The 27695-nt window shown below is 44.4% G+C and overlaps 1 protein-coding gene across 6 annotated transcripts; it reads left to right on the top strand.

Annotated features, from left to right (window-relative positions):
• Positions 1–546: 546 nt before the first annotated feature.
• LOC133381156 (zinc finger protein ZFP2-like) lies at positions 547–27008 on the top strand. 6 transcript variants are annotated; one of them, XM_061619788.1, is made up of 5 exons: positions 547–888; positions 4598–4756; positions 4846–5083; positions 17876–17993; positions 21799–27008. In XM_061619788.1, the coding sequence occupies exons 4-5, from the start codon at positions 17960–17962 to the stop codon at positions 23775–23777; spliced, it is 2013 nt and encodes a 670-aa protein (XP_061475772.1). In that variant the 5' UTR covers positions 547–888; positions 4598–4756; positions 4846–5083; positions 17876–17959; the 3' UTR covers positions 23778–27008. The 6 variants fall into 6 exon arrangements, with proteins under 6 accessions (XP_061475772.1, XP_061475771.1, XP_061475774.1 ...); XM_061619787.1 differs by having other exon boundaries at positions 4601–4756; XM_061619790.1 differs by having other exon boundaries at positions 4601–4756; positions 4884–5083.
• The last annotated feature ends 687 nt before the right edge of the window (positions 27009–27695 follow it).

Raw genomic sequence — 27695 nt, forward strand, 5'->3', positions numbered from 1 at the left:
ACAGGAGGGGTTCCCAAATTGGTCTGTGGACCAACAGTGGCCCATGACATGTCCAGAATAAATATTCATATTCATTTTTATTATATTGTATTGTATTGAATTCCATAACCTGCAACATAGTAAATAAAAGAAGCAATAAAGATACAATTAAACATCATGCAGCATCTCGCTCAGCACACCACAATTGCTACAACAGGTACAAAAATCTAAGTGGTCCGCCAAGACGCTCGGTGATTTTCAAGTGGTCTGTGGGGGGGAATAAAGTTGGGGAGCCACTGTCCCAGTGTATTCCAAAGAGGAAGAAAAAAGCCAGGAACAAACAAAACTATTCTGGAGTGTCAATGAATGCTGTTGAAAGGCTGACGGGCAGGGAAAGAGAGTCTGCTTCTTCCACGTTTTCCTCCAAGGGTTAAAGTGAACAGAGCTCTGATTCCCAGAGAGGCAGGAAGTTTTAAAGTATGGGGGGGTGAGACCATTGTGAACGCGCTTCCTTTTTTCTTCCGGAAGGGAAATTGCCTTTGCGAGGTTCCTTCGGGAGTAGCAGCGGGAGGCCGATTCGGCATGGAGGGGAAGGGGAAACGCTAAAGGTGCAACATTGGGGGGAAGGGGCGGGTCGAGGATTCATTCTTGTTCGTTTAGGCCGGGGAAAGAGAGAAGCCCCCGCCGGCCGGCATCATGCGGGTGGGCTGAATCTGTCCAAGCCCAGCTGCAAAGAGCGGCGCAAACGACCTGGGAAGCTGCCCCGGAGTTCAACGTCAGGCATGAAGTTTTAAAGTGGGAGGGGGTGAGACCATCGTGAACGCGCTTCTTTTTCCTGGATGAGAAATCAGCTTTGCGAGGTTCCTGCGGCCGGAGATTCGGCGTGGAGGGGAGGAGGAAACGCTAAAGGTGCAACTTTGGGAGCCATTGGGGGGAAGAGACGGGTCGAGGATTCGTTTTTCTTTGTTTAGGCTGGGAAAGAGGGAAGGCCCGCCCGGCATCTTAGGGAGGAGCTGGATCTGTCCAAAGTAAGCCAGCTGCAAAGAGAGGCCCAAAAGACCGCGTGGCTCCTGGGGAAGCTGCCCCGGAATTAAACTCGCCCCCCTTTGGAGCCACATTCACACCAGACATTTATTCCACTTTAAATAGTCAAGGATTCCCCCGAAAAATCCTGCAAGTGTAGTTTGTGAAGGGGGCTGAAAGCTGTTAGAAGATTCCTGTTCCCCTCACAGAGCTACAATTCTCAGCGTTTTCTGGGAAGAGGAAATGGCTGTTAAACTACTCTGACAAACTTTAACTCTACGAGGGGAATAAGGCTCCCCTAACAGCTATCAGCACCCTTCACAAACTAGACTTCCCATGATTCTTTGGGGAAAGTGATGACTGTGGAATGAATGTGGTCTGGGAGATGGGGATGGGTTAGAGGGTGTCTTTCTGGAAAGGAAAAGGCTTTGCTGGGTTGGTTGAACGGGGGAGGAGGGAAGAGGAGAAAGAGGTCTCCCAAAAATGAGGGAAGGTCCCCCCACAAAGAATCCAGACTTACCCACCTGGGTCTGGTTTGCCACTGTGAGAACAGGATAAAACATAGGAAGCAGCCTCCTATTTGCCTTCATGGCTCATGCTGTTGGCTGCTTTGAGCTCTCCAGAAAGAAACTTGTTGCCTTTTCCCAGTCAGCCCCAAACCTCCCTCATTTATTAAAATCACCAACTTGTGTCCATCTTCTCTTCTTTCCCCATCTTTTTTCCAAAGTCTGTGTCACTCACACACTCATACACACTCCCTCTTGCACGTATACACACTCATGTGTATCTGGAGTCTTTGTGGTATTCTGGGCCCTTAAGGCTGACGTTTTAGAACCAATTCTCTCTCTTACTTTGGGCAGGCAATGCTCTTGATAAGTCTATCCTACTTTTCACATATTTTTAAAATTATACTAATTCCCTTTTGATGCAATAAAATACTTTGAATTTGTCATTGTTGTCCTTGTGTAGCAAATTCTGGAGAGTGTGCAGGTCTCAGCGTCAAAAGATCCTGAGACTTGCACATCTCTTACCGTTGTTATAAAAAAAATTAAAAGATCAGAAAACGCTTTGATTGCTCTTTGGAGAAATTAGAGTATGGTCAGGAGTGATATTAAATATGGCTGGGAGTGTTTTTGTGGAGCCTTGTTAAGAGTTTTGGATTTAATTCTAAAAATTCACTCCCTTGGGGAACAGATCAAGCTCTAAAATGAAAAGTCCAGAGTGGGTGCTGTGAGCTCAGATCAGGTAAGGACAGAGGTGTAGTTGTCCAAGGTCTTGGGGGGTCTTAGACCCCTTGCTTCTTTGGGAGCAGGGTCCCTATGTCTCCAGATTCCTGCTGGCCAATCATGAAAGGGAAGTGTGTTAGCCACTGAGAAGAGCCTTCTAATGTGCTTTCTTGTTGTTTCCTGCTGATTGGAGCCAATCAGAGTGAAAGGTGGCTAGTCAGCCACTGAGAAGACTCTTTTCAGTAGCTAACACTTTCCGTTTTCATGCTTATTGAGATGTCTGTTGTTGTGCAAGAAGTCATTTATCTCATTCTCAACCCCGCAGCAAAAAAGTGGGGGGCATGGCTATGACTATCATGAAGGGACCCTGCACTTCTGAATTTGTCACTACGCTATGAGATGAGGGAGGGGTGATCAGAGAGCAATGCAAAGGACTTTCTGGGTGCCTTCCTTTGTGTCGTTGGTTGTTTAAAATAAAATGCCTCTTTCCTTTTATGTTTGTACTCCGAGATGTCAAGTTGGCCAAATTGAGAAGACGGTAAATGCCAGTGTGGTGTAGTGGTTAAGGTGTTGGACTACGATCTGGGAGAACAGGGTTCAAATCCCCACATAGCCATGAAGCTCACAGAGTGGCTTGGGCCAGTCGCTGCCTCTCAGCCTCATGAAAACCTATTCATAGGGTCGCCATAAGTCGGAATCGACTTGAAGGCAGTACATTACTCCGAGATGTCAAGTTGGCCAATTGAGAAGACGGTAAATGCTCCTAAAACTCTCACCTGCAGTCTTAAATCCTGCCGGTGAGGAGTACCAGGGATTCCCACAGGATTTTCTGGGCTCCGTAGACTGTATGTGAATAGGGCTCCGTGCTGCACTCACAAAAGAAGCCACAAATGTAATAATTAGAGCAAGGTTTTCTTTTTCAATATTGAATTAAAAGGATTTGAAATCTCCACGCAGCCATGAAGCTCACTTGGTGCCCTTGGGCCACCCACTGTCGCTTAGCCTAACCTACCTCACCTACCTCAGGCTTGTTGTGAGGATAAGCCAGAAAGGGAGAGGACCGTGTGCCTGACCTTGATCTCTAACAACACCAGAAGAGCCCTAAAGCTGGATGAGGCCAGTGGCCCATCTAGTCCAGCATCCTGTTCTCACAGTGGCCAACCAGGTGCCCCAATGGGAAGCCCCCAAGCAGGACGTGAGCACAACAGCACTCTCCCCTCCTGCAGTCTCTAGCAACTGGCATTCAAACGCATGCTGCCGGCATCCATGGAAGCAGAGCATAGCCATCGTGGCTAGTAGCCATCGCTGGCCTTATTCTCCATGAGTAATCGTCTTTTGTTGTTATGTGCCTTCCAGTTGATTTTGACTTATGGCGACCCTGTGAATCAGCGGCCTCCAATAGCAAAAACTCTTTTAAAACTGTCTAAATTAGTGGCCATCACTGCTTCCTATGGGAGCAAATTCCATAGTTTAAGTATGTCCTGCATGAAGTCCTTTCTTCTGTCTCTCCTGAATCTTCCACTGTTTTAGCTTCATTGAATATCCACATGCTCTAGTGTTCTGAGGGAGAAAAACTTTTCTCTATCCACTTTCTTCATGCCATGCATCATTTATTACACTTCTATCATGCCACCTCTTGCTCACCTTTTCTCTAACCCCCAAACTTCATGCTTTGATTGCTCATCACATTCCTCATTTATTTTTTTTGCAGCAAACAAAATCCAGTGTGCCAGCACTGAAAAATACCATGAGCATGTACAGTGTCACTTTTAAAAATCATTCAACTCATCATTGTTTTGCTCACTTCCCACCTTGGGCCAGTCTTCTCAACCAAACCTACCCCACATAGCTGTTGTGAAGATATAGAAGGAGGTATAAATTGGCTGCAAAAGTGGATGTCATGCTTGTGTTATAGGCATCACATTTTGCTTCTTTTAACCAAAGCGATACATCTTTGTAAAGGAACATGTTTTGTTCCCCACTCCAATTACTACATCTCCAAGCTTCAATCCATGTGGCATGATTATTGTGTGTTTAGATGCATAAGTTCAAGTGAACTTACTTCCTGGTTGGTGTGCACAAGGGATCTTCTGACCATGAACCCTTCTTTCCCTGTTTCTCACAAGGTAGTATAGACTGCAATCCTGTACCCACTTACCAGAGAGTAAGCCCTATAAGACACACAGAGACTTACTTCTGAGTAGACATGTATACCATTGTACTGTAAGTTAATTATACAGTAAATTCTTAACAAGTTCCTGCAACTTGGGTTCCAAGCCTCTTTGCAAAGTGTTCAGTATCACATTTTCCTATTTTTGTGGTGTGTGCGTGTGAGGGATTCTTTAAACCCATTGGCATTTACTTTGTAGCAGAATGTTCAGAAAGCAACTCATAAGGAGTACCTGATCTCAAACCGAGATTGCAAGGAGATAGACGCTAGCCAGAAAGAAGACAACAGCAGCAGCTTTTCATTCCTGGTTGACTCAGTCACAGTTCTGACTTCACTCATTGGCTAAAAACCTGAAGGGGTGAGACCTTGAGCTGGTGAGCTCATTTCACAGAAAGTGTGCACTGGGGTGGGGGCAGCTCACATTTTGATGTCTATGTTTTGTTCCAGACTACTTACAAACTATGTTGTTGTTATGTGCCTTCAAGTTGATTACGACTTATGGCGACCAAGACTGTCTTAGAGCTGGCTGTGAGGGCCTGCACCCGGTGTCAGGCCAAGAAGATAGTAAACTAGGGTTGCTGCTGGTATACCATCCACCCTGCTGCCTAGCAACTTCTCTGACCAAGCTGGGGAGGCCATCATAGCTGTGGTATTGGAGGCAGCTTACAAAGAAAAATAAACACAGGTATAAAATACAATAAAAATACAATAAAAACAATATAATTTACAAAAGTTAAAGTACAAATAACATTATCATAATATTGTTAATTAAAAGCAGGAAGAGCCCAGGGTTACAATCTGAAGAAGTTATTAGTTAAATCAAAAGTACTGGGGAGCCTCAGGTTCAAGTCCCTGCTCAGCTCCCTAGATGGCCTTGGGACCATCATCTTTCCTCCAGCTAACCGACACTGCAGGGCTGCTTTCTTGCGGGGTGCTTCGTGCTGTGGAGGCTGGAGGCTTGAACGCTTGCAGGGGCACCTTCTGCTGCGGCTGGGCCTTACCGGGCCTGCTGCCCTCGGCCAAGTACTACTGGTGGTGTTGGTTGTAATAGTAGTGGTGGTGGTGTGGTGATGGCGAGTGCTGCTGCTGCAGGCCGGGCTGCTCCTCCATTGAAAAGCCATGGGGCCTCTGGATGGTGGCAGTGATGATAGCAGCGGCGGCAGCCTGCAGTCCTCATGCCTCCCCCTCAGAGTCACCCTGTTGCTGGCTTGCTGCACTGTCCGGGGAGGGGGGAGGCAGCTTGCTGGCTTCCCAGGTGTGCTTTCTTCCTCCTCATGCTGCTGTAGGTCTCCTTCTCCAGCAGCTGCAGTCAAGAGATTTGGCCCAGGCTCGTCCTCCGCAGCAGGCGGCAGCTCCTGCTGCTCCCCCAATAAGGATAGCAGGTCAGCTGTCTTCCTTTAGGAAGCCATAGTCTTGGGTCATTTCAATGTCCATGCTGAGGCTGCCTCTAGTGTTCCGGCTTGGAACTTCATGGTCAGGGCTGGTGCCAAAGGGCAGCCAGGTTGGGCCCTGGCCGAGGGCCCTGTGGCCCACAGGGGCCCCTGAAGGGCCCTTGTTAGGGTGGGTGAGTAGCGTTCCCCTTTCTCAATCGCCGTGGATCACAGGGAGGGAGCTTCCAGGCCACCTGCCTGTTCGCTCACTCCACCTACCTCTCTCCTGGCTGCTGCTGCTGTGCGCGCTTGGTTGATGGCAGGCAATCTTGGTTGATGGCAAGCATGTGTGCACGTAGCGTACCGTGCATGCGTGTCATCAACCAAGATGGCGGCAGGGGTATCAGTCCCTTAGAGAAGCCTGTGCTGACATCTTGATTGATAGTAGCTCTGTACGCATAGCGTGCGCAGCAGCAGGATGCAGGAGAGACGTTTTGAAAGCTTTTTAAAGAATGGTTTTAAAGATGTTTTGTTTTAATGTATTTGAAAGTCTGTTTTTATGATGTTTTAAAGTGTTTTTAGCGTTCTTGTTTGACACCCTGGGCTCCTGCTGGGAGGAAGGGCGGGATATAAATCAAATAATAGATAAATAAATTTTCAAGTGGTCTGGGGAGAGGGAACATTGGGAATGAATGATCTTTCATATAAGGAAGGCTGCTGGACAATCACAGAGGTGGGCAGAAATCGACAGGGAGAAGAAACAGTGGTTGCAGCCAAACATTTCATCCAACTCCCATCAGCCTCAGCCAGCATTGCCAATGGTCAGGAAAGATGGGAGTTGTGGTCCAACAACATCTGGAGGCACACTGGTTGGGAAAGGCTGGGTTAAGGTGTTGGACTACGACCTGGGAGACCAGAGTTTAAATCCCCGCACAGCCATGAAGCTCACTGGGTGACCTTGGGCCAGTCACTGCCTCTCAGCCTCAGAGGGAGGCAATGGTAAACCCCCTCTGAATACCACTTACCATGAAAACCCTATTCATAGAGTTGCCATAAGTCGGAATTGACTTGAAGGCAGTACGTTTACATTTATTTGCTGAAATTAAGAAGGTCTGGATAAGACACCAGCTTAGAACCTTCCAAGGGGATGGACGGGAAGTGTCTGCGGCCCTCCAGATGCTGCTGAACCACAGCTCCCATCATCCCTGACTGTTGGCTGTGCTGGCAGGGGCTGATGGGAGCTGGAATCCAGGATCCTCTCCCCATCCTTGACTTACAGTGTTTCTGGTGAACTTTGTGCTTCTCTTTAATAGCTTCTGAGCAAGGAGGGGGTAAAAGAATAATTGGCCGTTCCGTCTCCCCTGCAGCCGGAGGGCTCCCCCCAACCCCCTGCTTCCTCTTAGTGTATTGCATAAAAAGAAGAAGAAGAAAGCCAGGACCAAACAAAACTATTCTGAAGGTGTCAATGAATGCAGTTTAACGGTTGACAGGCAGGGAAAGAGAGAGTCAGTTTCTGCCATTCTTTCCTCCAAGGGTTAAATGAACTGAGCTCTGGTTCCTAGAGAGGCAGGAAGTTTTAAAAATATTAAAAAGCAGGAGAAAAAAGTCCATTGTTGCTGGAATAAACATTAGGAGAGGCTGGTTAAACTGCTAGACAGCGACATAAACCCAGATCCTAGTAAGACTGCCCGGACAGCTCCTAAGGGGAAAAGGGGAAAGAAAATAGGATCAAATAATGTTGCCAGTCAGCAGCCGATAGGAAGAAGTGGGGGGACAACATCAATCAGAAAATAAGGCATCTAAGCTTGGAAGAGAAGCAGGACCCATGGGCAAACGTACTCAGCGCTAATGCAGGAAAGTATGATGTTGATCCTTACATCCCTAAGTCGGGCCACATACACTATTGCATGGAGCCACAGCTAGATAAACAAATGAGAAATGGCTGGAATTTAGTGATAATACCACAAAAGCTGACCTCGTTAATTGCCCTAAACCAAAAGGCTTACTGACACAGCACACTACATCTTCTACACATCTTAAACAGAGTGCTGTTGGGAACACTGAGTCCAAAGGATATAACTCTTGTTGAATATCTGTACTTTAATGGAATTAGAGCTCGGGCTATAGTCACATTTAAAGACCGGGATACAGCCAATTACATCTATAGAGCCAGGGAGGCTTTTTCCAAATATAATTTAGCGATTATAAGATGTTTTGAAAATCAGGCCCCCCCAGCTCCCCTATGTTTATCATAAAAGAAATGTTTATGTGCATTGCACTGAACACCTTATTGATTTAAACCAGACTCCAGACTCTGGTTCATCTTACACACAACCAAGCTCCCAGGGATTATATTTGAGATATTCAGTCCCCACCTGCAGCCTACAACAAGCCTCTATCCGAAGTGCTGAAACCTTTGATGCAGAGGAGGAAGCTTTACTAAATTCATTTTGGATGTTGCCTACTCTTGATCAGGCAGAGATTTTGAATAGACTTGATTTATTAAGAAGCAGATTAAAGGAAAAACAGTTTTGTCCGATAGACGAAACAACAGATCTAAACGAGAGAAAAGAGAAGCGCAGCTGCCCGACTGTAGACAATATAAGAGCCGGCAAACAAGACATACCCCAACTAAGAGAAGAACTTGTGGTTGAGGTATCTGCTAGCAAAGAGAAGGAAGCGATAGGAGAGGATATTCTAGTAGAAATAGACCCCATGGTAACAGACACGGGCTCAAACCCAGTCAAGGGAGATCATAGTGCACCAGCTAAGTACTTAATAGGGGGGCAACTTAGTGATATAAATTGGCTGGCAATGAGATATCTGGAAGAGGATGAGTTGGGAAGCGACAGAGCTGGAAAATGTAGGGCTCCCTCAAATAGACATCATTCATCCGGTGAGATCTAATGTTAGCAAACTGAGCCCACTTAAAGATGAACTTTTATACCTTGGTTCAGGAGATGAATGACCACCTGCTCAGTTGGAAAGCATAATTAATACGGGCTGACATAGTGGCCTGCATAGAATACGGACAGAGCTTCCCTTAGAAGATCCTGAACAACCTTTAATGTTTCAAAGGAATCTCTCAGTCCTCACCCGGAATATTGCAGGATAGAAATCAAAGACCAGAGATAACTCCTTCATCAACTACATATCTAATTTTGATATTCTGATGCTACAAGAGACCTGGGCCTTAGATGACATAGACATATACACCGTTCACCAGCTATATGCCTCCCCCAGCGATAAGAAGGGCAGGCCTAGGGGTGGCTTAGCTATACTGATCTCTACTAGACTTTGTGTTTCAATCACTAATCTTCCCTCCCTGGATCAACTTGCAATAGCAGTGATGGTTAAACTACAACGTGCCAATATGATACTCATAAATGTATATCTTCCCCCTCAAGGTCTCCGTTCTCAAATAAAACAGATGGCAAGGCTTAGAAACCTACATTGGAGATTTATTACAAATTGCCTCCGACATGCAAGTGCTTATTGAGGGAGACTTCAATGCCAGACTGGGGCCAAATGATAACGACCTTAATGCACACCATCATGTATGCCCTCCAAAAAGGCCCTTCTCTTCCTTGATGAATATACGCCAATCTAAAGACAATACTTGTCATTATGCAGGGCTTCAGCTGGCCCAGATGACACAATGAATGGACCTGTGTATTCTAAACTGCAATGTAATGGGACACCCCAGGAGAATTTACATTCTGGTCAGGTGACAGGATGAGTGTCATCGATTATGTAATTTCCTCCTGCAACTTGCTAAATTCTGTGGTCCAACTGGAAATAGACAGTTGCCCAGACAGTGACCACCTTCCATTGGCCCTGGCTTTAAAGCCTTTAGACTGGCACATGTTCACAGTAGCCGCCTTCCAGCCTAATATTGAGGCTAACGTTAGAATCACCAGGTTTAGATGGTCCCCGAGGATCGAAAGGGCCTTTACACAGCTTCTATGCACTGACCAACTCCATATGATCCGCTGTTCAATCATTGCAACAGACCCAAATTGGGATCTTAGATCACTGTGATATACTGGTTAAAGAACTGAAGGACCACCTAACAGCAAAGTGCATAGGGAAACCAAGAACCAACCAACCCAGATCTAAGAGCTGGTTTGATCATAAGTGTATTGCTGCAAAAAATGCTCTCATTGTGAAATTCAGGTTGTATGAGAAAAATCCCTCAGTGGTACCATTGAGCGACTTAATATCCTGTAAAAAACAATATAAAACCTTGCTTAAGGGAAAAAAGGTGAACGCACAACGAGCAGCTTGTGAACAGCTCATTAGTGCAGTTAAGTCCAATGATATGGCTGCCTTTTGGCATTTAACTGCAATTTCATCTAATTCTGCTCCATTGTGTTTTGACTGTCATATCGCTGCTGAGGCTTGGGAAGCCCACTTTCATGGATTGTATACAGATGAGGCAATACCAACCTTACCGCTGGAATGCACTCTTGGATCTCTACCCAAATGGCCCCTGTCTCAATTTCTGAGATAACTGACCAGGTAAACCAGCTAAAACCAGGCAAGGCACCAGGCTGTGATTATATCCCCCCAGAGCTCATTAAAAGAAATATCGAATGGTGGGCCCCAATACTGGCCAACCTCTTTACCTATATAGACAAAAACGCACACTTCCCCCCTGACTGGGGCCTGACTGTTATCATTCCCATTTTTAAAAAGGGAAGGAAAGATAACCCAGCAAATTATCGTCCAATTAGTTTACTATCTATAATCAGCAAGCTATACGCTAGACATCTTTATTGGAAACTCCTAGCTTGGATGGACCACAAAAATATTCTAGTTGTCCCGTTCAGAGCGAGACCCACGAGGCTGAGACACTGGTGCAATTAAATCTTGTTTTATTAAAGTAATGGATACATCAAAAGCAGTGCGCTTCATAAAAATCTCTATGCTAGCTCACTAGAGTTCCCTAACTACACTTTAGACATGCTCTGCAACGTGTGAAGAAAGTTGACTCAGCAGCGTAAACTGGAAAGCTGCAGTCTTAAGTAGGGAAAGTCTTTGATTGTAATCTCTGACTCCTGCGCAAGTCCGACCTCTGTCCTGTCCATTTCTCACGGCATCACAAGCGGGGTGAGGGGGGGCCTGCCTCCAGCGGCTCATCCGAAAGAACTGGCTCCTTAGCAACAGGCTCTAGGTTGAGGGGCGGAGACGCACTTGGAGGCTCCCTTGAGCCACTTGGTGAAGGGGGAGTTGCCCGCTCAGAGGCAGCCTCCGACGGCTCCTCGGATCAGTCTGGGGGTGGCGCGCTCTCCTCTTCGGATATCGCTCCATCCGTGGGAATTGGCCCGAATGCATCCTCACTCTCCCTCCCAAGGTCTTGTTGAGACTCCACCAATCCTGCGTCTTCCGCACCTCCTGGCAGCTGGGGAGTCTGAAGCTCATGTCTTCCCTCTCCCATGCCCTTGTGGGTGATCAGAGGCTCAACACTAGTTGACCAACAGACTGGATTTACAGCAGGCCAATCCACAATGGACCAGGCACTAATTTTGCAACACCTAGTGGAGAAATATAGCAGCAAACCCAAAACATATGTTTGCTGCCTTCGTTGATCTCAAATCTGCCTTTGATTCTATCTCCCCAAACAAACTCTGGCAAAAACTTGAGGCCTCCATCATGGACCGTCGCTTGCTACTCCTCATGTACAAACTACATGAAAGCACCTTCTTAAGAATTAGGTGCAATCCAGAGGGCCTCCTTTCAAGCCCTGTTCCAACCTCTAAAGGAGTAACACAGGGATGCATACTAGCCCCACTGCTGTTTGATGTTTATATAAACTCACTGCCTACAGCACTCGATTGCCTAAATATACATCCTCCAAAACTAGCCCACAGGCTACTATATCAGTGCTACTATATGCTGACGATGCAGTGATTTTGTCCCAGTCACCCATAGGACTGAAGAGAGCCTTGCGAGCCCTTGCGCAATACTGCCATGATGAACAGCTACAAATAAATTACCAAAAACAAAGGTCATGGCCTTTGCTAAAAGACTGAGGATGTACAAATGGTCTATAAGTGGACACAAGATTGAACAGGTAAAGACTTTCAAATATCTGGGTGTTGTTTTTCAGGCAAATGGCAGCCGGAAGGCCAAAGCAGCGTACATTGCCCAGTGAGCCCAAAGGAGTGCTTCTGCCATATTAAACTTTATCTGTACCAGCGGCAATAAGACTGTTCAAGACTAAGTCTTTAACACAGCTTTTATATGGAGCACAACTTGGCCCCTATCCCAGTTTTACACCTCTGGAAGCAGTACAATCCAAATTCTTGAGGGCTGTCCTTCATGTACCTCATTGTGTCCCAATTGTTGTCTTACAATTAGAGGCTGGCCTGCAAAAGGCCAAAACCAGGGTTTGGCTTGCTATTTTCAAATTCTGGCGGAAACTAATCTTTTTTCCAACTGGTTTGGCCCCACTAACGTTACAGGACGAGTTCCAGTCATTATGGAAACAAACCTTGCCTCAAAAGTTCCAACTATATGGTCTTTCCCTTGGCTACCTCATTTCCCAAGGATATGATATGGCTTGGTCTACATTTAGGCAACATGTTGCTGATATCGAGCGCCAACAAGACTTGGGCTTGTCCTCTAACTATGCCTCAGTGGATAGAGCGCTACAATTCAATAAACCTGCAAATTATCTTCTTACACTCTCGGTGCAAAAACATCACAGAGCTTTCACATTAGCATGTTTTAATGTCCTTCCTTCTGCTGTCCTGGAGGGAAGATATATATAAAAAAACCCTACTATGACAGTAAGTGCCCGTGTGACGCTGGAGAGGTGGAAACAGTGACCCACGTCCTCCTACACTGCCCATTCTATTCTGATCTACGAAAATCTTTAATTGTACTTCTCCTGTTGAAAACCCTAGGACGATCAGACGCATTTTATGTCCTACTACTTTCGGATCAAAATACTTTTATCACCTCCAGTGTTGCCAAATTTTGTGCTGCAGCGATCAAAATTCACCACGAACTGACTCCTTATAATTCTTGGTTTTTTTCTTTCTTGTGTTTTGTTGGGATTTTATAACTATGTCTTTGACAATTCTATTTTATAGTATTGTACTTTAACAATTTTATCTGATCACTTCAAGCTGGTCATTGACTGTAACAATAAAGATGATTATTATTAAAGGGGGGTGAGAGCATCGTCAACACACTTCCTTTTCTCTTCTGGAAGGGAAATCGGCTTTGCGAGGTTCCTTCGTCAGGAGCGGCGGGAGGCCGATTCGGGCGTGGAGGGGAGGAGGAAATGCTTAAGGTGCAACATTGGGAGCGATTGGGGGGAAGAGATGGGTCGAGGATTAATTTTTGTTGGTTTAGGGGAAAGAGAGAAGCCCCCGCCCAGCTGGCATCATAGGGAGGGGCTGAATCTGTGCAAGCCCAGCTGCAAAGAGAGGCCCAAATGACCACATGTCTTCTAGGGCAGGAGCCCCTCTGAAGCTGCCTCCAGAGCTCAACTCCCCCCCCCTTTGGAAGATTGGGGGGGTAGAGGGTTTCTGCAATGGAAAAAAACACAGCTTTGCTGGGTTGGTTGAAAGGGGGCAGCTCTCTCAAAAATGAGGGAACCCCCCCCCCGCCAGAATCAAAACTTACACACCTGGATCTGGTTTGCTACTGTGAGAACACGATAAGACCTTAGAAGCTGCATTTTATAGAGATGGACCTTTGGGCCATTTCACTCAGTATTGTCTACACTGACTGGCAGCAGCTCTCTAGGGTTTCAGGCAGGAGTCTCTCCCAGCCTTACCTGGATATGAGGGGATTGAATCAGGGACTCTGGCAGAAGGTAGATCCTCTACCATTGAACTCTACCATTGTCCCTGCTGGATTACATGGGGCCTTGGCCTGGTCCACCAGGGATCTTTTCATGTTCTTATGCAGAATGCGTCCCCCCAAAGTGTTTTCAACTGCACCATGCTCCTTTCATTGTCTTTTGGCATTCTCTCTCAGTGTCTGGACTCCATAGTGCATTAGACTTGCCAGGATGCAGAGGAAGCCCCCTTCCTAGGAAGGAGGAACAACTGTGCTGCTTGTGTGGGTGTGAAGTGAGGAGAGAGCCTCCCTCATAACAACTCAGATCAGCAATTTCAAGGAAGCCAAGTTGCCACACCTCCTGTTAAATCCATTGATTGCTGTCTCTTTTCACTGCAATACTTTGCCACCTCCTCATATTGCTTATATATTTGAAGTTAAACAAAAGTTCATCAGACTTCTGGAAGTTCTGAGGCAAGCTATGTTCACCTAGGAAAAAGTGCAGTTCTAGAAACCATTTCTCAGAGATTTATGACAAACTTCCTTGCTGACACTACTTTTAACACCCAATAGCTACAGAAATAGAGAAATAGAGGTGTGTGTCATCTACATACTGCTGACACCTTGCTCCAAAGCTCCTAATGACTGCTCCCAATGGCTTGATATAGATGTTAAATAGTACTGGGGAGAGAGCAGTACCCTACGGAACCCCACAGCACAAGTGCCAGGGGACTGAGGATCATTCACTCAGTGTTACTGTCTTGACACAGTCCTGAAGGTAAGAGCAGAACCATCCTAATACAGTGCCTCTGATACCCATCCCACTGAGTCGGTCCAGGAGGACACCATGGTCAATGGTATCAAATAACGCCGAGAGATCAAGCAGAAGTAACAGGGCACACTTCCCTATTTCGCTCAGGATAAAGGTCACCTTTAAAGGACAACTGGGGCTGATTCTGTTTCGAAACTGGGTCTGAAACCAGATTGGAATGGATCTAGATAAACAGTCTCATCCAGGAATAGTTGCTGTTACTCTACAACCACCTTCACCCCCACCTTTGCCAAGAATGGGGTGTTGGTGACTGGTCTGTAGTTGTTACACTCCTTCCTTTGTCACTTTTGCTGTGCCAGGATGGCTCCAGGGAGACACAACCAAACTCTCCTTACCAAAATAGTCTGATCCAGTCCATTAAAACTGACAACAGATCTTTCTCCTCCTCTACGCTTCTCATACCTTCTTAAAATGCCTTTTTGTTTCTTCCCTTTTTTCTCTCTTCCCATTTCCTCCCAAAGCTTTGTACAAACCCTTTCAGGCTTCCACTGAATTTTCAACCTATTTTTCTAGCCTTCTTCCCTTACTTTTCTTAGGAAAGCCAAATAGCTCACAATGATGCCTGCTTTGAGCTCTGCAGAATTGAACTCGATGCCTTTTCCCAGTCACCCCAAAATCAAGTTGCAGGAAGCCAGATTTCGACTGGACATCAGGAAAAACTTCCTGTTAGAGCCATATGACAATGGAACCAATTCCCTAGAGAGGTAGTGGGCTCTCTGACACTGGAGGCATTCAGGAGGCAGCTGGACAGCCACCTGTCAGGAATGCTTTGATTTCAATTCCTGCATCGAGCAGGGGGTTGGACTGGATGGCCTTGTAGGCCACTTCCAACCCTACTATTCTATGATTCTCTTTTATTAAAATCACTAAATTGTGTTCCTCTTTTCCCAAAGTGTGTCTATCTGTCTCATATACAGCTGATGTTTTCAAAACATTTCTCTCTTGCTGTGGGCAAGCAGCCCCCCAAACCTTCTCCTGGCTAGGCTTGCCTATGTCAGTTAACAACTGTTCACATATTTTCATAAGTATGATAATCCTCTTTAGATGCAATAAAATTCCTTTGAATTTATGTTTGCTATCTTTAGGATGCTGAATTCTGGGGTGCATTCAGATTTCAGTGTCAAAAAATCCTAATGGATGTGAGGGTTGTAGGCCAGCTGCATGCTTCATTACATTGTTATAAATAAATAACAATCAGATCAGAGGATGGTTTGCCTGATAGCTCTTTGGAGAAAAAGAAGAGTATGGTCAGCAATTATAAGAAGTACAACTGGCTGTGTTTACGTGGAGGTTTGTTAAGAGATTTTGCATTTGATTCAGCTTGAGGACGTTGACAAGGTGCTTGGACAGTTTTGTGTAACCACTTCTGTGCTGGATCCTTGCCCTTCTTGGCTAATAAAAGCTAGCAGGGATGGAACAGCCAGCTGGGCCAGGGAAGTGATTAATGCCTCTCTGCGAGAGGAGGTGGTCCCTGGCTGCCTGAAAGAGGCAGTAGTGAGACCACTCCTGAAGAGGCCCTCCCTGGACCCAGAAAATCTCAATAACTGTAGGCCGGTAGCAAATGTTCCATTCCCGGGCAAGGTCCTTGAACGAGTGGTGGCAGGCCAGCTCCAGACACTCTTGGATGAGACCAATTATCTGGATCCATTTCAGTCGGGTTGCAGGCCTGGTTTTGGCACAGAAACAGCCTTGGTCGCTCTGTATGATGACCTTTGTTGGGAGAGAGACAGGGGGAGTGTGACTCTGTTGATTCTCCTTGATCTCTCAGCGGCTTTCGATACCATCGACCATGGTATCCTTCTGGGGAGACTAGCTTTGGGAGTGGGAGGTACTGCATTGTGGTGGTTCCACTCCTACTTGGTAGGTCGCCTCCAGAAGATGGTGCTTGCAGAACATTACTCGGCACCCTGGACACTCCAGTATGGGGTTCCGCAGGGGTCAGTTCTGTCCCCCATGCTGTTCAACATCTACATGAAACCATTGGGTGCGGTCATCCGGAGCTTTGGAGTGCATTGCCATCAGTATGCTGATGACACGCAGCTCTATTTCTCCTTTTCATCTTCTTCAGGTGAGGCTGTCAATGTGCTTAACCGGTGCCTGGCTGCGACAATGGACTGGATGAGGGCTAATAAACTGAGGCTCAATCCAGACAAGACTGAGATGCTGTTAGTGGGTGGTTCTTCTGACCAGGTGGTGGATGTCCAACCTGTCCTGGATGGGGTTGCACTCCCCCTGAAGGAGCAGGTTCATAGCTTGGGGGTTCTGCTAAAACCATCTCTGTCACTTGAGGCTCAGGTAGCCTAAGTGGCACAGAGTGCCTTCTACCAACTTCGGTTGGTGGCCCAACTATATGTCCCTATCTGGACAGGGATAACCTGGCTTCAGTTGTCCATGTTCTGGTAACCTCCAAATTAGATTGCTGCAATGCACTCTATGTGGGGCTGCCTTTGAAGACAGTTCGGAAACTGCAGTTTGTGCAAAATGCAGCGGCCAGATTGGTAACAGGGACCAGACGGTCTAAACATATAAAACCGATTGTGGCCCGCTTGCATTGGCTGCCTGTATGTTTCCGAGCTGAATTCAAGATGCTGGTTTTGACCTATAAAGCCTTACATGGCTTGGGACCACAATATCTGATGGAATGCCTCTCCTGATACGACCCCACCTGTACACTACGTTCAAGATCAAAATCCGGGTGCCTACTCCAAGGAAAGCTCGGAGGGTGGCAACAAGGGAGAGGGCCTTCTCAGTGGTGGCTCCCAAATTATGGAATGACGTGTGTGATGAGGTGCACCTGGTGCCAACACTGTTATCTTTTCGGCACCAGGTCAAGACTTTCCTCTTCTCCCAGGAATTTTAGCATGTGTTTTAAATTGTTTTTATATTGTTTTAAATTTTAAAATATGTGTTTTAATTGTATGTTTGTTTTAATGTTTTTGATTGCTGTAAACTGCCCAGAGAGCTTCAGCTATGGGGCGGTATACAAGTGCAATAAATAAATAATAAATAAATAAATTCGAAAATGTTTGCTCCCTTGGGGGACAAGTCAAGCTAATCATGCCATTTCTGCACATGCCACTTATGGCCCTGCAATGACAAAACAAGCCCAGGGTGGGTGCTGTGAACTCAGATCAGGTACGGGAGGGATGATCAGGGAGCAATGCAGGGGAGAGCCTGGGTGCCTCCTTCTGTGTCCTTGGTTGTCTAGAATAAAACGTCTCTTTCCTTTTACCTTTGGCACTGCAAGATGTTAAGCTGACCAAGTAAGAAGGTGGTAAATGCTCTTAAATCTCTCGCCTGAAGTCTTAAATCCTGCAAGAATCCTGAAAAAATAAAGAGCATGCACAAAGTTAGCCAGTTATCAACTACCCTTTCAAACTGGAGACAATGGTGTCTGCCTGGAGATGATTTTTTTTGGGGGGGGAGATATACATAGGGGAGATTATTTCTGTGTTGAGAATCTTTTTCTGTCTTTCAGAGGCTGGTGTCCCTTGCTGTGTATTTCCCCAAGGGGGAGTGAGACCTCCCGGATCCAGGCCAAAGAGCTCTGTCCAAAGAAGTCATGTGGGAGAATTATGAGAATGTGGCCTGTCTGGGTAAGGACAGTTTTTCTTGATTCAGAGATGCTGAAGGGGAACACTTCTCTTCTTAGGATTCTTTACCGCACTTTAGGGGTGCCAGTGTGGAAAGGGGGAGCTGGGCCAGTTGCTCTGGTGATGCTTCATCATTCTCCTTCTATGGCCCAGTCTCAAAATCAGATGAGGTGGTAAACCTCAAAGTCTTGGTGCATAGGCTTTAATTCTCTACTCCCCTACCGCTCAATATTAGATCTATATTTTTAGTGTGACAGGATCTAGCCTAGCTGTCTCCCTAACATGTGAGGGCTGGGTATTTGATTGGGGGGGGTGAGTGATGTCAACTGATGAGTCAGGAGACAAGGTTCAATCCTGCTGGGTACTGCTTTGCCAGTGAGTTCTCTGTGGGGAATGTGCTAACAAAGCAGATCCCTGCAGAGAGCAGGATTTAATCCTCCACTTGTCAGACCCCACCCCCACAGGTCAGCTTTGACAAATGGGCAGGACCGCCCACCTGTTCATTTATTAGTTAAAAGATTTGTATACCCCTATTAAAATGATTTGAAACAAATGCTGATAAAAGTTAAAGTGGAGAGTACAAAAGCAGGACTACAGCTGAACGTCGAAAAGACTAAAGTAATGACAACAGATTTATGTAACTTTAAAGTTGACAATGATGATATTGAACTTGTCAAGGATTATCAATACCTCGGCACAGTCATTAACCAAAATGGAGACAATAGTCAAGAAATCAGAAGAAGGCTAGGACTGGGGAGGACAGCTATGAGAGAACTAGAAAAGGTCCTCAAATGCAAAGATGTATCACTGAACACTAAAGTCAGGATCATTCAGACCATGGTATTCCCAATCTCTATGTATGGATGTGAAAGGTGGGCAGTGAAAAAAGCAGATAAGAGAAAAATAAACTCATTTGAAATGTGGTGTTGGAGAAGAGCTTTGCGCATACCATGGACTGTAAAGAAGACAAATAATTGGGTGTTAGAACAAATTAAACCAGAACTGTCACTAGAAGCTAAAATGAGGAAACTGAGGTTATCATACTTTGGACACGTAATGAGAAGACCTGATTCACTAGAAAAGACGATAATGCTGGGGAAAACAAAAGGGAGTAGAAAAAGAGGAAGGCCAAACAAGAGATGGATTGATTCCATAAAGGAAGGCACAGACCTGAACTTACAAGATCTGAGCAGGGTGGTTCATGACAGATGCTCTTGGAGGTCACTGATTCATAGGGTCACCATAAGTCATAATCGATTTGAAGGTACATAACAACAACAGCCAGAGTTTGGAAGGATCATTTTAAAAAAGAACCAGTTCCAGTTTAAGTACATCTTTTTACAAAACAAACTAGTTCAGTTCAAATTCCTCCAAATGTATGTCTTCATTCATAATTAATCATCCTGAGCAAAATAGGTTTCAGCATTCGGAATGTTACAAGGTGGTGTGGTGAAGTATGGAGTCCAAAAGTAAATCAGGAGCCACACAAAATTAATAAGATATCTGACAGACAGCTTTGACAGGTGAAGCTTTCCTCATAATTGCTTGTCCATACTAGAAAAGGCTTGACATGTTTAATTTCTGCCTGACACAAGCTATAAAAGGCACAAGGTATCATTCACTTCATTCCTGCACCTGTAGTTCAATGATTTTTGAATTAGTTCAGTGAGCTTTGTTGAGTTGAATTAATTAATTCCAAACTGGTGTAAGCTACATTCAGTAGCTATGGACAGTTTTTGGAGTAATTACAAGCCCAGGCATCAGCATAATGTTCAACAGTGGAGGTTGATCCACTAGGGTTACTAAGGCACAGCCCTCCCAAGGAGAATGCCAAACATTTGTTAACCCCCCCAAAAAAATCTCAAAGCTGTGATTTCTTTCTTATCACACACACATTTTATACTATTATTACAGAAGCTCTGCAAACATTTCTGTCAATCTGCTGTTCTCTGGCCAGTTAGCAGCCTCGGTATAGGCCTACCTTGAAGGACACTCAGAGAATGCTCAGAGGTATTTCCTTGAAGGCCTCAACAGAGAAGACTTAGCAATGTTTGGGAAAGGAGGTTCCTATAACCTGTTTGGCTGTTTATATGTTTTCCACTTTGTAGCTTGAAACATTTGAATGTCAAACATTTCTTTAAAAATTAAAGTTTTCTATATTTGCACAATTTTGTGATCCTACTTTTTTTTTTTGCACTAAAAAGGTTGGCGGCTACTGACCTCAAGGGTCCCTGAACATCAGTGGTGGCTGATGCTCACTAGACCTGGTTGTGCTGCTAGGAGGTCATGGGGTGTGGCCAGTGAGCAGGCACGGGGCTGTGGCCAAATTGTTCTGGTATTCTCCCCATCCTCCTCTGTTGCAAAGCTCCTGTGGACACTTACGTTTTGGAATTTTACAAATAATTAGCACCTACGTAAACTGAAAAGTGTCTTACCTTGGTTCAGAAAGGGTGCCTGCTGTCACTGGTGCTTCTCTGCTGGAAGAAAAGTTTTGTGCCGCCGTCCCCCCTCTTCTGGTTCTCTCCCTGTCTTTGTCCTTTGTAAACAAACATTTAAACACTGCAGTTTTAGCATTTACAAGTCTTACCTTGGTTGAGAAGAGGTCCCTACTGTCAAAATTTCTAGTGTGCATTCATACAACAATAACGATACATTACTCAGAGGTAAGTCCCACTGAATTCTACGGGGATTGCTCCCTGATAAGTATGTACAGGATTAGAATTGGTTAATCTTAAAGGTGCCACACAGGACTATTAAGGACAGTCCCACACATTTCTAGACCTATGGGAAAACATTATTACCCTTCCCCTGCTGATTAACGTCGATATCTTTTTCCAGAATGTGGAATAAGATGGAGGTATATTAAGTGGACTTGAACCTAGGAGAACAGAGCTAACATTGGCTATGAAATTCACTGTGTGACTCACTGTCTTTCAGCCTAACCTACCTCACAGGGTTGTTGTGAGGATAACATGGGGGAAAAGAGACCCATGAATGCTACTTTGAGCTCCTTGGAGAAAAGTTGGAATGGATATGTATGTAATACGAGTTTAAAAAATAATCAGAATAAAATGTCTGTCTCCAGCCTGTCTGCTGCCAATTTTGAATTAAGAAGAGCGAACAGGTTTGAAAAAGCACAACCTAAAAACCAAAGAAAAAAAGTATCTGTGACACAACTAGGATATTCAGGCCTACAAACATTGGACTTTGCGTGTAGGTCCTCAGCAAATCCAACGTGTGGCTGTCTACAGGGACAGGCTTGCCTGGGTGGAGTGTGCAGGCAGGGGGCAATCCTATTTCAAAGCATGTCTATCATCTCACTTGTTATTGGGTTTGGAGTGCCTTGATTTTCATGCTCTGTTACCCATTTTGCTGGATTTCACCCAAATTCCAGCCATGCCACCTGGTGCCCGTCTGTACCATTATATTACCCTGAAATGATCGGCCACAGAAAAAGTTAACCCTGTATCTCTTTCATATTAATACGTTTACCAGGTTGTTTATTGGTAATCTGCTCTGTATCTTATGATTTTATAATTTTATGATGTTTTAATGATTTAATTGGGCCTGTTTTGAGAACATACAAAAGATGAGAGAGCTGTGGCCCTCCAGATGTTGTTCCCATCAGCCCTGACCATTGGCTGTGTTTCCCAGTACTGATAGGAGGCAAGAGTCCAAGAACATCTGGAGGGCCATAGGTTCCCCATCCTCATTTTAAGACATGGTCCTGTTGCAGAATTTTCTTGACCAACATTCTGTTGACAGTAGCACATGAGTAATATGAATTGTATTGTTTTTTCTTCCCCAGCAGATGATGCGAAGGATAATGAGCGTTATAATGAGCCATCTGAGGAGTCATCAAAAACAGTCAAGCTTGAAGTAGGAAAAGAGACATTTGGAAATCTTAGGGGATCAGAAAGACAGGACAGAACCCAGTCAAAGATTTGGATGACAAAATACTCTGCATCTCTGTGTTCAGACCTCCATGAACTTCCACAAGGTCCCAAAAGAAAGAAAATGAAAGAGTGTCCAGTGTGTGGGAAAATATTAAGTGACAAATCAACACTAGATAATCATTGGAGAACCCACACAGGAGAGAAACCATATACATGCACGGAATGTGGAAAGTGCTTCAGCCAGTGTGCAAACCTAAATGCACATCTAAGAACCCACACAGGAGAGAAACCATATAAATGTATGGTATGTGGAAAGTGCTTTACTGGTAGTGGAAATCTGTCTTTACATGTAAGAACTCACACAGGGGAGAAACCATATAAATGCATGGAGTGTGGAAAGTGCTTCAGCAATAGTTCAGCCCTTAATACGCATCAAAGAACCCACAGAGAGGAGAAACCATATAAATGTATGGAATGTGGAAAGTGCTTCAGCCAGACTGCAAACCTTCATGGACATCAAAGAATCCACACAGGGGAGAAACCATATAAATGTATGGTGTGTGGAAAGTGCTTTAGTGGTAGTGGAAGTCTGTCTTCACATGAAAGAACCCACACAGGGGAGAAACCATATAAATGCATGGAATGTGGAAAGTGCTTCAGCCAGAATGCAAATCTTCATGCACATCAAAGAACCCACACAGGGGAGAAACCATTTAAATGTATGGAATGTGGAAAGTGTTTTGGCCAGAGTGCAAGCCTTATTGTACATCAAATAACCCACACAGGAGAGAAACCATCTAAATGTATGGAGTGTGGAAAGTGTTTTAGTGGTAGCAGAAGTCTGTCTTTACATCAAAAAACCCACACTGGGGTAAGACCATATAAATGCATGGAGTGTGGAAAGAGCTTCTTTGTGAGCAATCACCTTATTGCACATCAAAGAACCCATACAGGGGATAAACCATATAAATGTATGGAGTGTGGAAAGTGCTTCAGCCAGTGTGCAAACCTAAATGCACATCAAAGAACCCACAGAGGAGAGAAACCATATAAATGTATGGAGTGTGGAAAGTGCTTTACTGGTAGTGGAAATCTGTCTTTACATGTAAGAACTCACACAGGGGAGAAACCATATAAATGCATGGAGTGTGGAAAGTGCTTCAGCAATAGTTCAGCCCTTAACACGCATCAAAGAACCCACAGAGAGGAGAAACCATATAAATGTATGGAATGTGGGAAGTGCTTCAGCCAGAGTGCAAACCTTACTGCACATCAAAGAACCCACACAGGGGAGAAACCTTATAAATGCATGGAATGTGGAAAGTGCTTCAGCCAGAGTACTTGCCTCAATATACATCACAGGACTCACACAGAGGAGAAACCATATAATTGTCTAGTGTGTGGGAAGTGCTTTCATGACAGTAGAAGCCTTACTAAACATCAAAGAACCCACACAGGGGAGAAACCAAAGAAATGCATGGAGTGTGGAAAGTGCTTCAGCCAGAGTGCAAATCTTAATACACATCAAAGAACCCACACAGGGGAGAAACCATATAAATGCATGGACTGTGGAAAGAGATTCCTCAGTAATCAAAAACTTACTTCACATGAAAGAATACACACTGGGGAGAAACCATATAAATGCATGGAGTGTGGAAAGTGCTTCAGCCAGAGTGCAAACCTTAATACGCATCAAAGAACCCACAGAAAGGGGAAACCATATAATTGCATGGAATGTGGAAAGTGCTTCAGCCAGAGTATTTGTCTCAATATACATCCCAGAACTCAAACAGAGGAGAAACCTTATCATTGTCTAGTGTGTGGGAAGTGCTTTCATGATACTGGCAGCCTTACTAAGCATCAAAGAACCCACACAGGGGAGAAACCATAAAATGCATGGACTGTGGAAAGAGATTCATCAGTAATTAAAAACTTCACATCAAAGAATACACACTGGGGAGAAACCATATAAATGTATGGTGTGTGGAAACTGCTTCAGTCGGATTGCCCATGTTAATAGACATTAGAGAACTCACACAGATGAGAAACCATATAAATGTTTAGTGTGTGGGAAATGCTTCCATAATAGCGGGAATCTTACTAAACATGAAAGAACTCACACAGGGGAAACCACATAAATGTATGGAATGTGGAAAAAGGTTCAGGGTGAACAGTAACCTTACTAAACATCAAAGAACCCACACGGGAGAAACCATTTAAATGTATGGAATGTGGGAAGTGCTGTAGCCAGAGTGCAAATCTTAGAAAACATCAAAGAACCCACACGGGATAAACCTTACTAAACATCAAAGAATCCACACACGGGAGAAACAAAATGTATGGAATGTGGAAAGTGCTCTATACAGACTGGAAACATTACTAAACATCAAAGAACACAAACAGGAAGGAATCCATATGAATGTATGGAGTGTGGAAAGGGCTTCAGACAGCATTAACATCGTACTTTACATGAAAGACCCCACCCATGGGAACAAGTGTGCAATTACATGGAATACAGAAAGAACTTCAGTGCCAGCCAGAGTCTTACCTACACCAGAGAAACCATTTGAATATATGGAATGAGGAAAGAGCTTCAACTCTAGCGGAATCCTGAATATACATAAAAGAACCCATACAGGCAGAAGCCATTGAAATGCACCGAGTTTGGGAAGAGCTTCAATGTGAGCAGTATTCTTACTTTGCATCAAATAATCCACACAGGAGAGAAACCTTATAAGTGCATGGAGTGTGGAAAGAGCGTCAGGTCTAGTGGAAACCTTAACTTACATAAAAGAACCCATATAGGGGAGAAACTATTTAAATGCCTAATGTGTGGAAAGCGCTTCCAAGATGGTGGAATCCTTAATAAACATCAAGGAATGCACGCAGGGGAGAAGCCAAATAAATCCATGGAATGTGGAAAGGGCTTCCGTAAAAATAGCAATTTTGCTTAACATCGAAGAACCCACACAGGAGAGAAATTATAAATGCATGGAGTGTGGGAAGAGCTTCATCAGTAGTAGAAAACTTACTTCACATCAAAGAACCCACAGGGGAGAAAACATTTAAATGCATAGTATGTAGAAAGAGCTTTAGTGTGAACAGCACCCTCACTTTACATCAAACGATTCTATATATAAATGTATGAAATTAAGGACAAGCTTCATACATGACTAAAACCTTTCTTGACCTCAAAAAGTTCAGATGGGAGTGACCATAGAAATACCTTCACTGAACTGGTGCTCTCCATATCTTGTTGGCTTCTCTAATACGGCTTAGTACAAATCAAAGGAACCACATTGGGGAGAAACAGTTTAAATGTATGGATTCTGGAAGAAGCTTCCGCACAGCTGTTTCTCAAAATGAGAAAAACCCACACAAGAAAAACTGTATAAATGTATGCAATCAGAAAGATTTAGATGGGGTAAATTCTTTTTTTACATGAAAGAACCCACACAGAAGAGAAATTATTGAAATACATAGGCTGTAAGAAAAGAGTTGCTACGCAGGAAAGAACCTACATAAGGAAGATACCATATAAATGCATGGTGTGTGAAAAGAGTTTCAGTCATTGGAATAATCAAAGAATCTACATAAGAAACAAACCTTTGAAATACACATGGTGCAGAAACTACCTGAATCAACACATAAATCTTACTAGATATCAGAGAACCTACACAGAAGAGAAGAGCAGGCTTTGAAATTTTCCTAAGAATCAGAGAATTTACAAGAAGCGTAGATTAAATTAGCAGAAGACTCTAGGTCTGGGCAGATTTGAGAAAGACAGCACAGACTAATTGTACGTTACAGTGATTAATGGAGAAGAAATTAGAATAGCAAGTGAGAAAACCAAGTTGTGGTGCAGCAATTTTAAGGATTCCTTGATGAAACAGATTATCCTGATCCATTCCAATCTGGATTCTGGCCTGGCTGTGTGACTGAATTGGCCTTGGTTGCACTAATGGGTGGCCTTTATTGGGAGAAGGTGGAGTATGACCCTGCTATTCTTGGTTGATCTCTCAGCGGCTTTTGATACTATTCACCATGGTAGCCTTCTGAACAGACTTGGTTAGATGGGTATCAGAGGAATTGTGTTACTGTGGTTTCAATCCTACCTGCAATGTTGGTTTCAGATAATAGCATTGAGTGATATCTTTCAGCCCCCTGGCAGTTGTGCTGCAGGGTGCCGCAAGATACCAACTTATCTCCAAAGCTGTTTAACATCTATATGAAGCCGTTGGGAGTGGTCATCAGGAGACTTGGGCAAGGGGTCAGCAGTAAGCTGATGATACCCAGTTCTATTTCTAAGTAACATTGGAATCGGGAGAGGCTGTGCAAGCCTTGGACCAGAGCCTGGACTCTGTGGTTGGTTGGATGAGGATCAATAAATTGAGTTTGAATCATAGCAAGAAGGAGATGCTGTGGGTCGATGGTTCCCAATCCAGATAATTGGTCACTTGCCTACTTTGGATGGGGTCATACCCCTTCTGAGAGAGATTCATAGTCTGGGGTTGCTCCTGGATCCATCTTTGTCATTAGTGGCCCAGGTGACTTCAGTGGCTATGAGTGCCTTTTACCAGGATCGGCTGGTAAGACAGCTGCGGCTGTTTCTGGACTGGGATAGCCTGACCACTGTTGTCAATACACTGGTAACCTCCAAGCTGGATTAATGTAATACATTATGTGTGGGGCTGCTGTTGAGGTTGGTCCAGAAGCTGCAGCTGATGCAAAATATGGTGGCATGGCTGCTCACTGGGGCAGGATATTGCCATATTACCTCACTGCTAAAAGGATTGCACTGGCTGCCCATCAGCTACCAGGCATAGTACAAGGTTTTGGTTTTGGTGTATAAAGCCCTATACAGCTTGGGACGAGGATACCTGAAAGATCGTCTTACCCTTTATATGCCCAGCTGATCAGTGTGCTTTGCAGGTGAGGGCCTCCTGTAGATACCCTCTTATCAAGAGGTCCATTCTGCACAACATAGGAAGCGGGCCTTTAGTGTAGTGACACCTATCCTTTGGAATTCCCTCCCCTTAAATATTAGACAGGCACCGTCTCTGTTGTCTTTTCAGCGCTTTCAACAAGCCTTTTCAGTAGAGACCTTATCCCATTCTGCATTTTGGAGTTTTTTAAAATATATTTTTAAATGTTTTTAAATATGTTTTAAAGATGTTCTGTTTTTAAGATATTTTTAGTGTTTTATTGCTTGTTCTCCTCCCTGGGCTCCTTCTGGAAGGAAGGGTGGATTGGAAATAATAATAATAATAATAATAATAATAATAATAATAATAATACAATAGATCCAATTGACCAAGATCTGTATTAGAAGCTGTAGAAATATTGAACATATATATGGCAGGTGGTTTCCCATCTTTCCTATACTTGATCGCCAATTTCTTACATGCATTCCTATACACATGTTGGGAGTAAGACCCACTGTGCACCTTTTGACATTTTGCAAATAATGTTTTTGTAGAAGTTATTATAGAGAAGAGAGCTTCTTATAGATTTGTGTTGGATCTATTTTCAACATAACTGTTAAGGCATAAAGTTGTAGCTGAAAATAATTGTAGCTGAAAAAGTTTTGTTTTTAAAATCAGTGTGGTAATGAAGGGCCAGAATTTTGTGAAATTGGGGGAACTAACAAATTTATCATGGCATAAGCTTTTGTGGTCCAGAGATCCACTTGATCAAATGCATCAAGTGTGATCCTTATTGACAGGAGGAAAGTAAGCACTGAGGTCTGATGGAAATGAAATTCAGAAAATACCATCTGTGACTATGAAAGCTTAGATTCATGCAAATA

The sequence above is a fragment of the Rhineura floridana genome, chromosome 3 (genome assembly GCF_030035675.1).
Source record: "Rhineura floridana isolate rRhiFlo1 chromosome 3, rRhiFlo1.hap2, whole genome shotgun sequence".
Taxonomy (NCBI): Eukaryota; Metazoa; Chordata; class Lepidosauria; order Squamata; family Rhineuridae; genus Rhineura; species Rhineura floridana.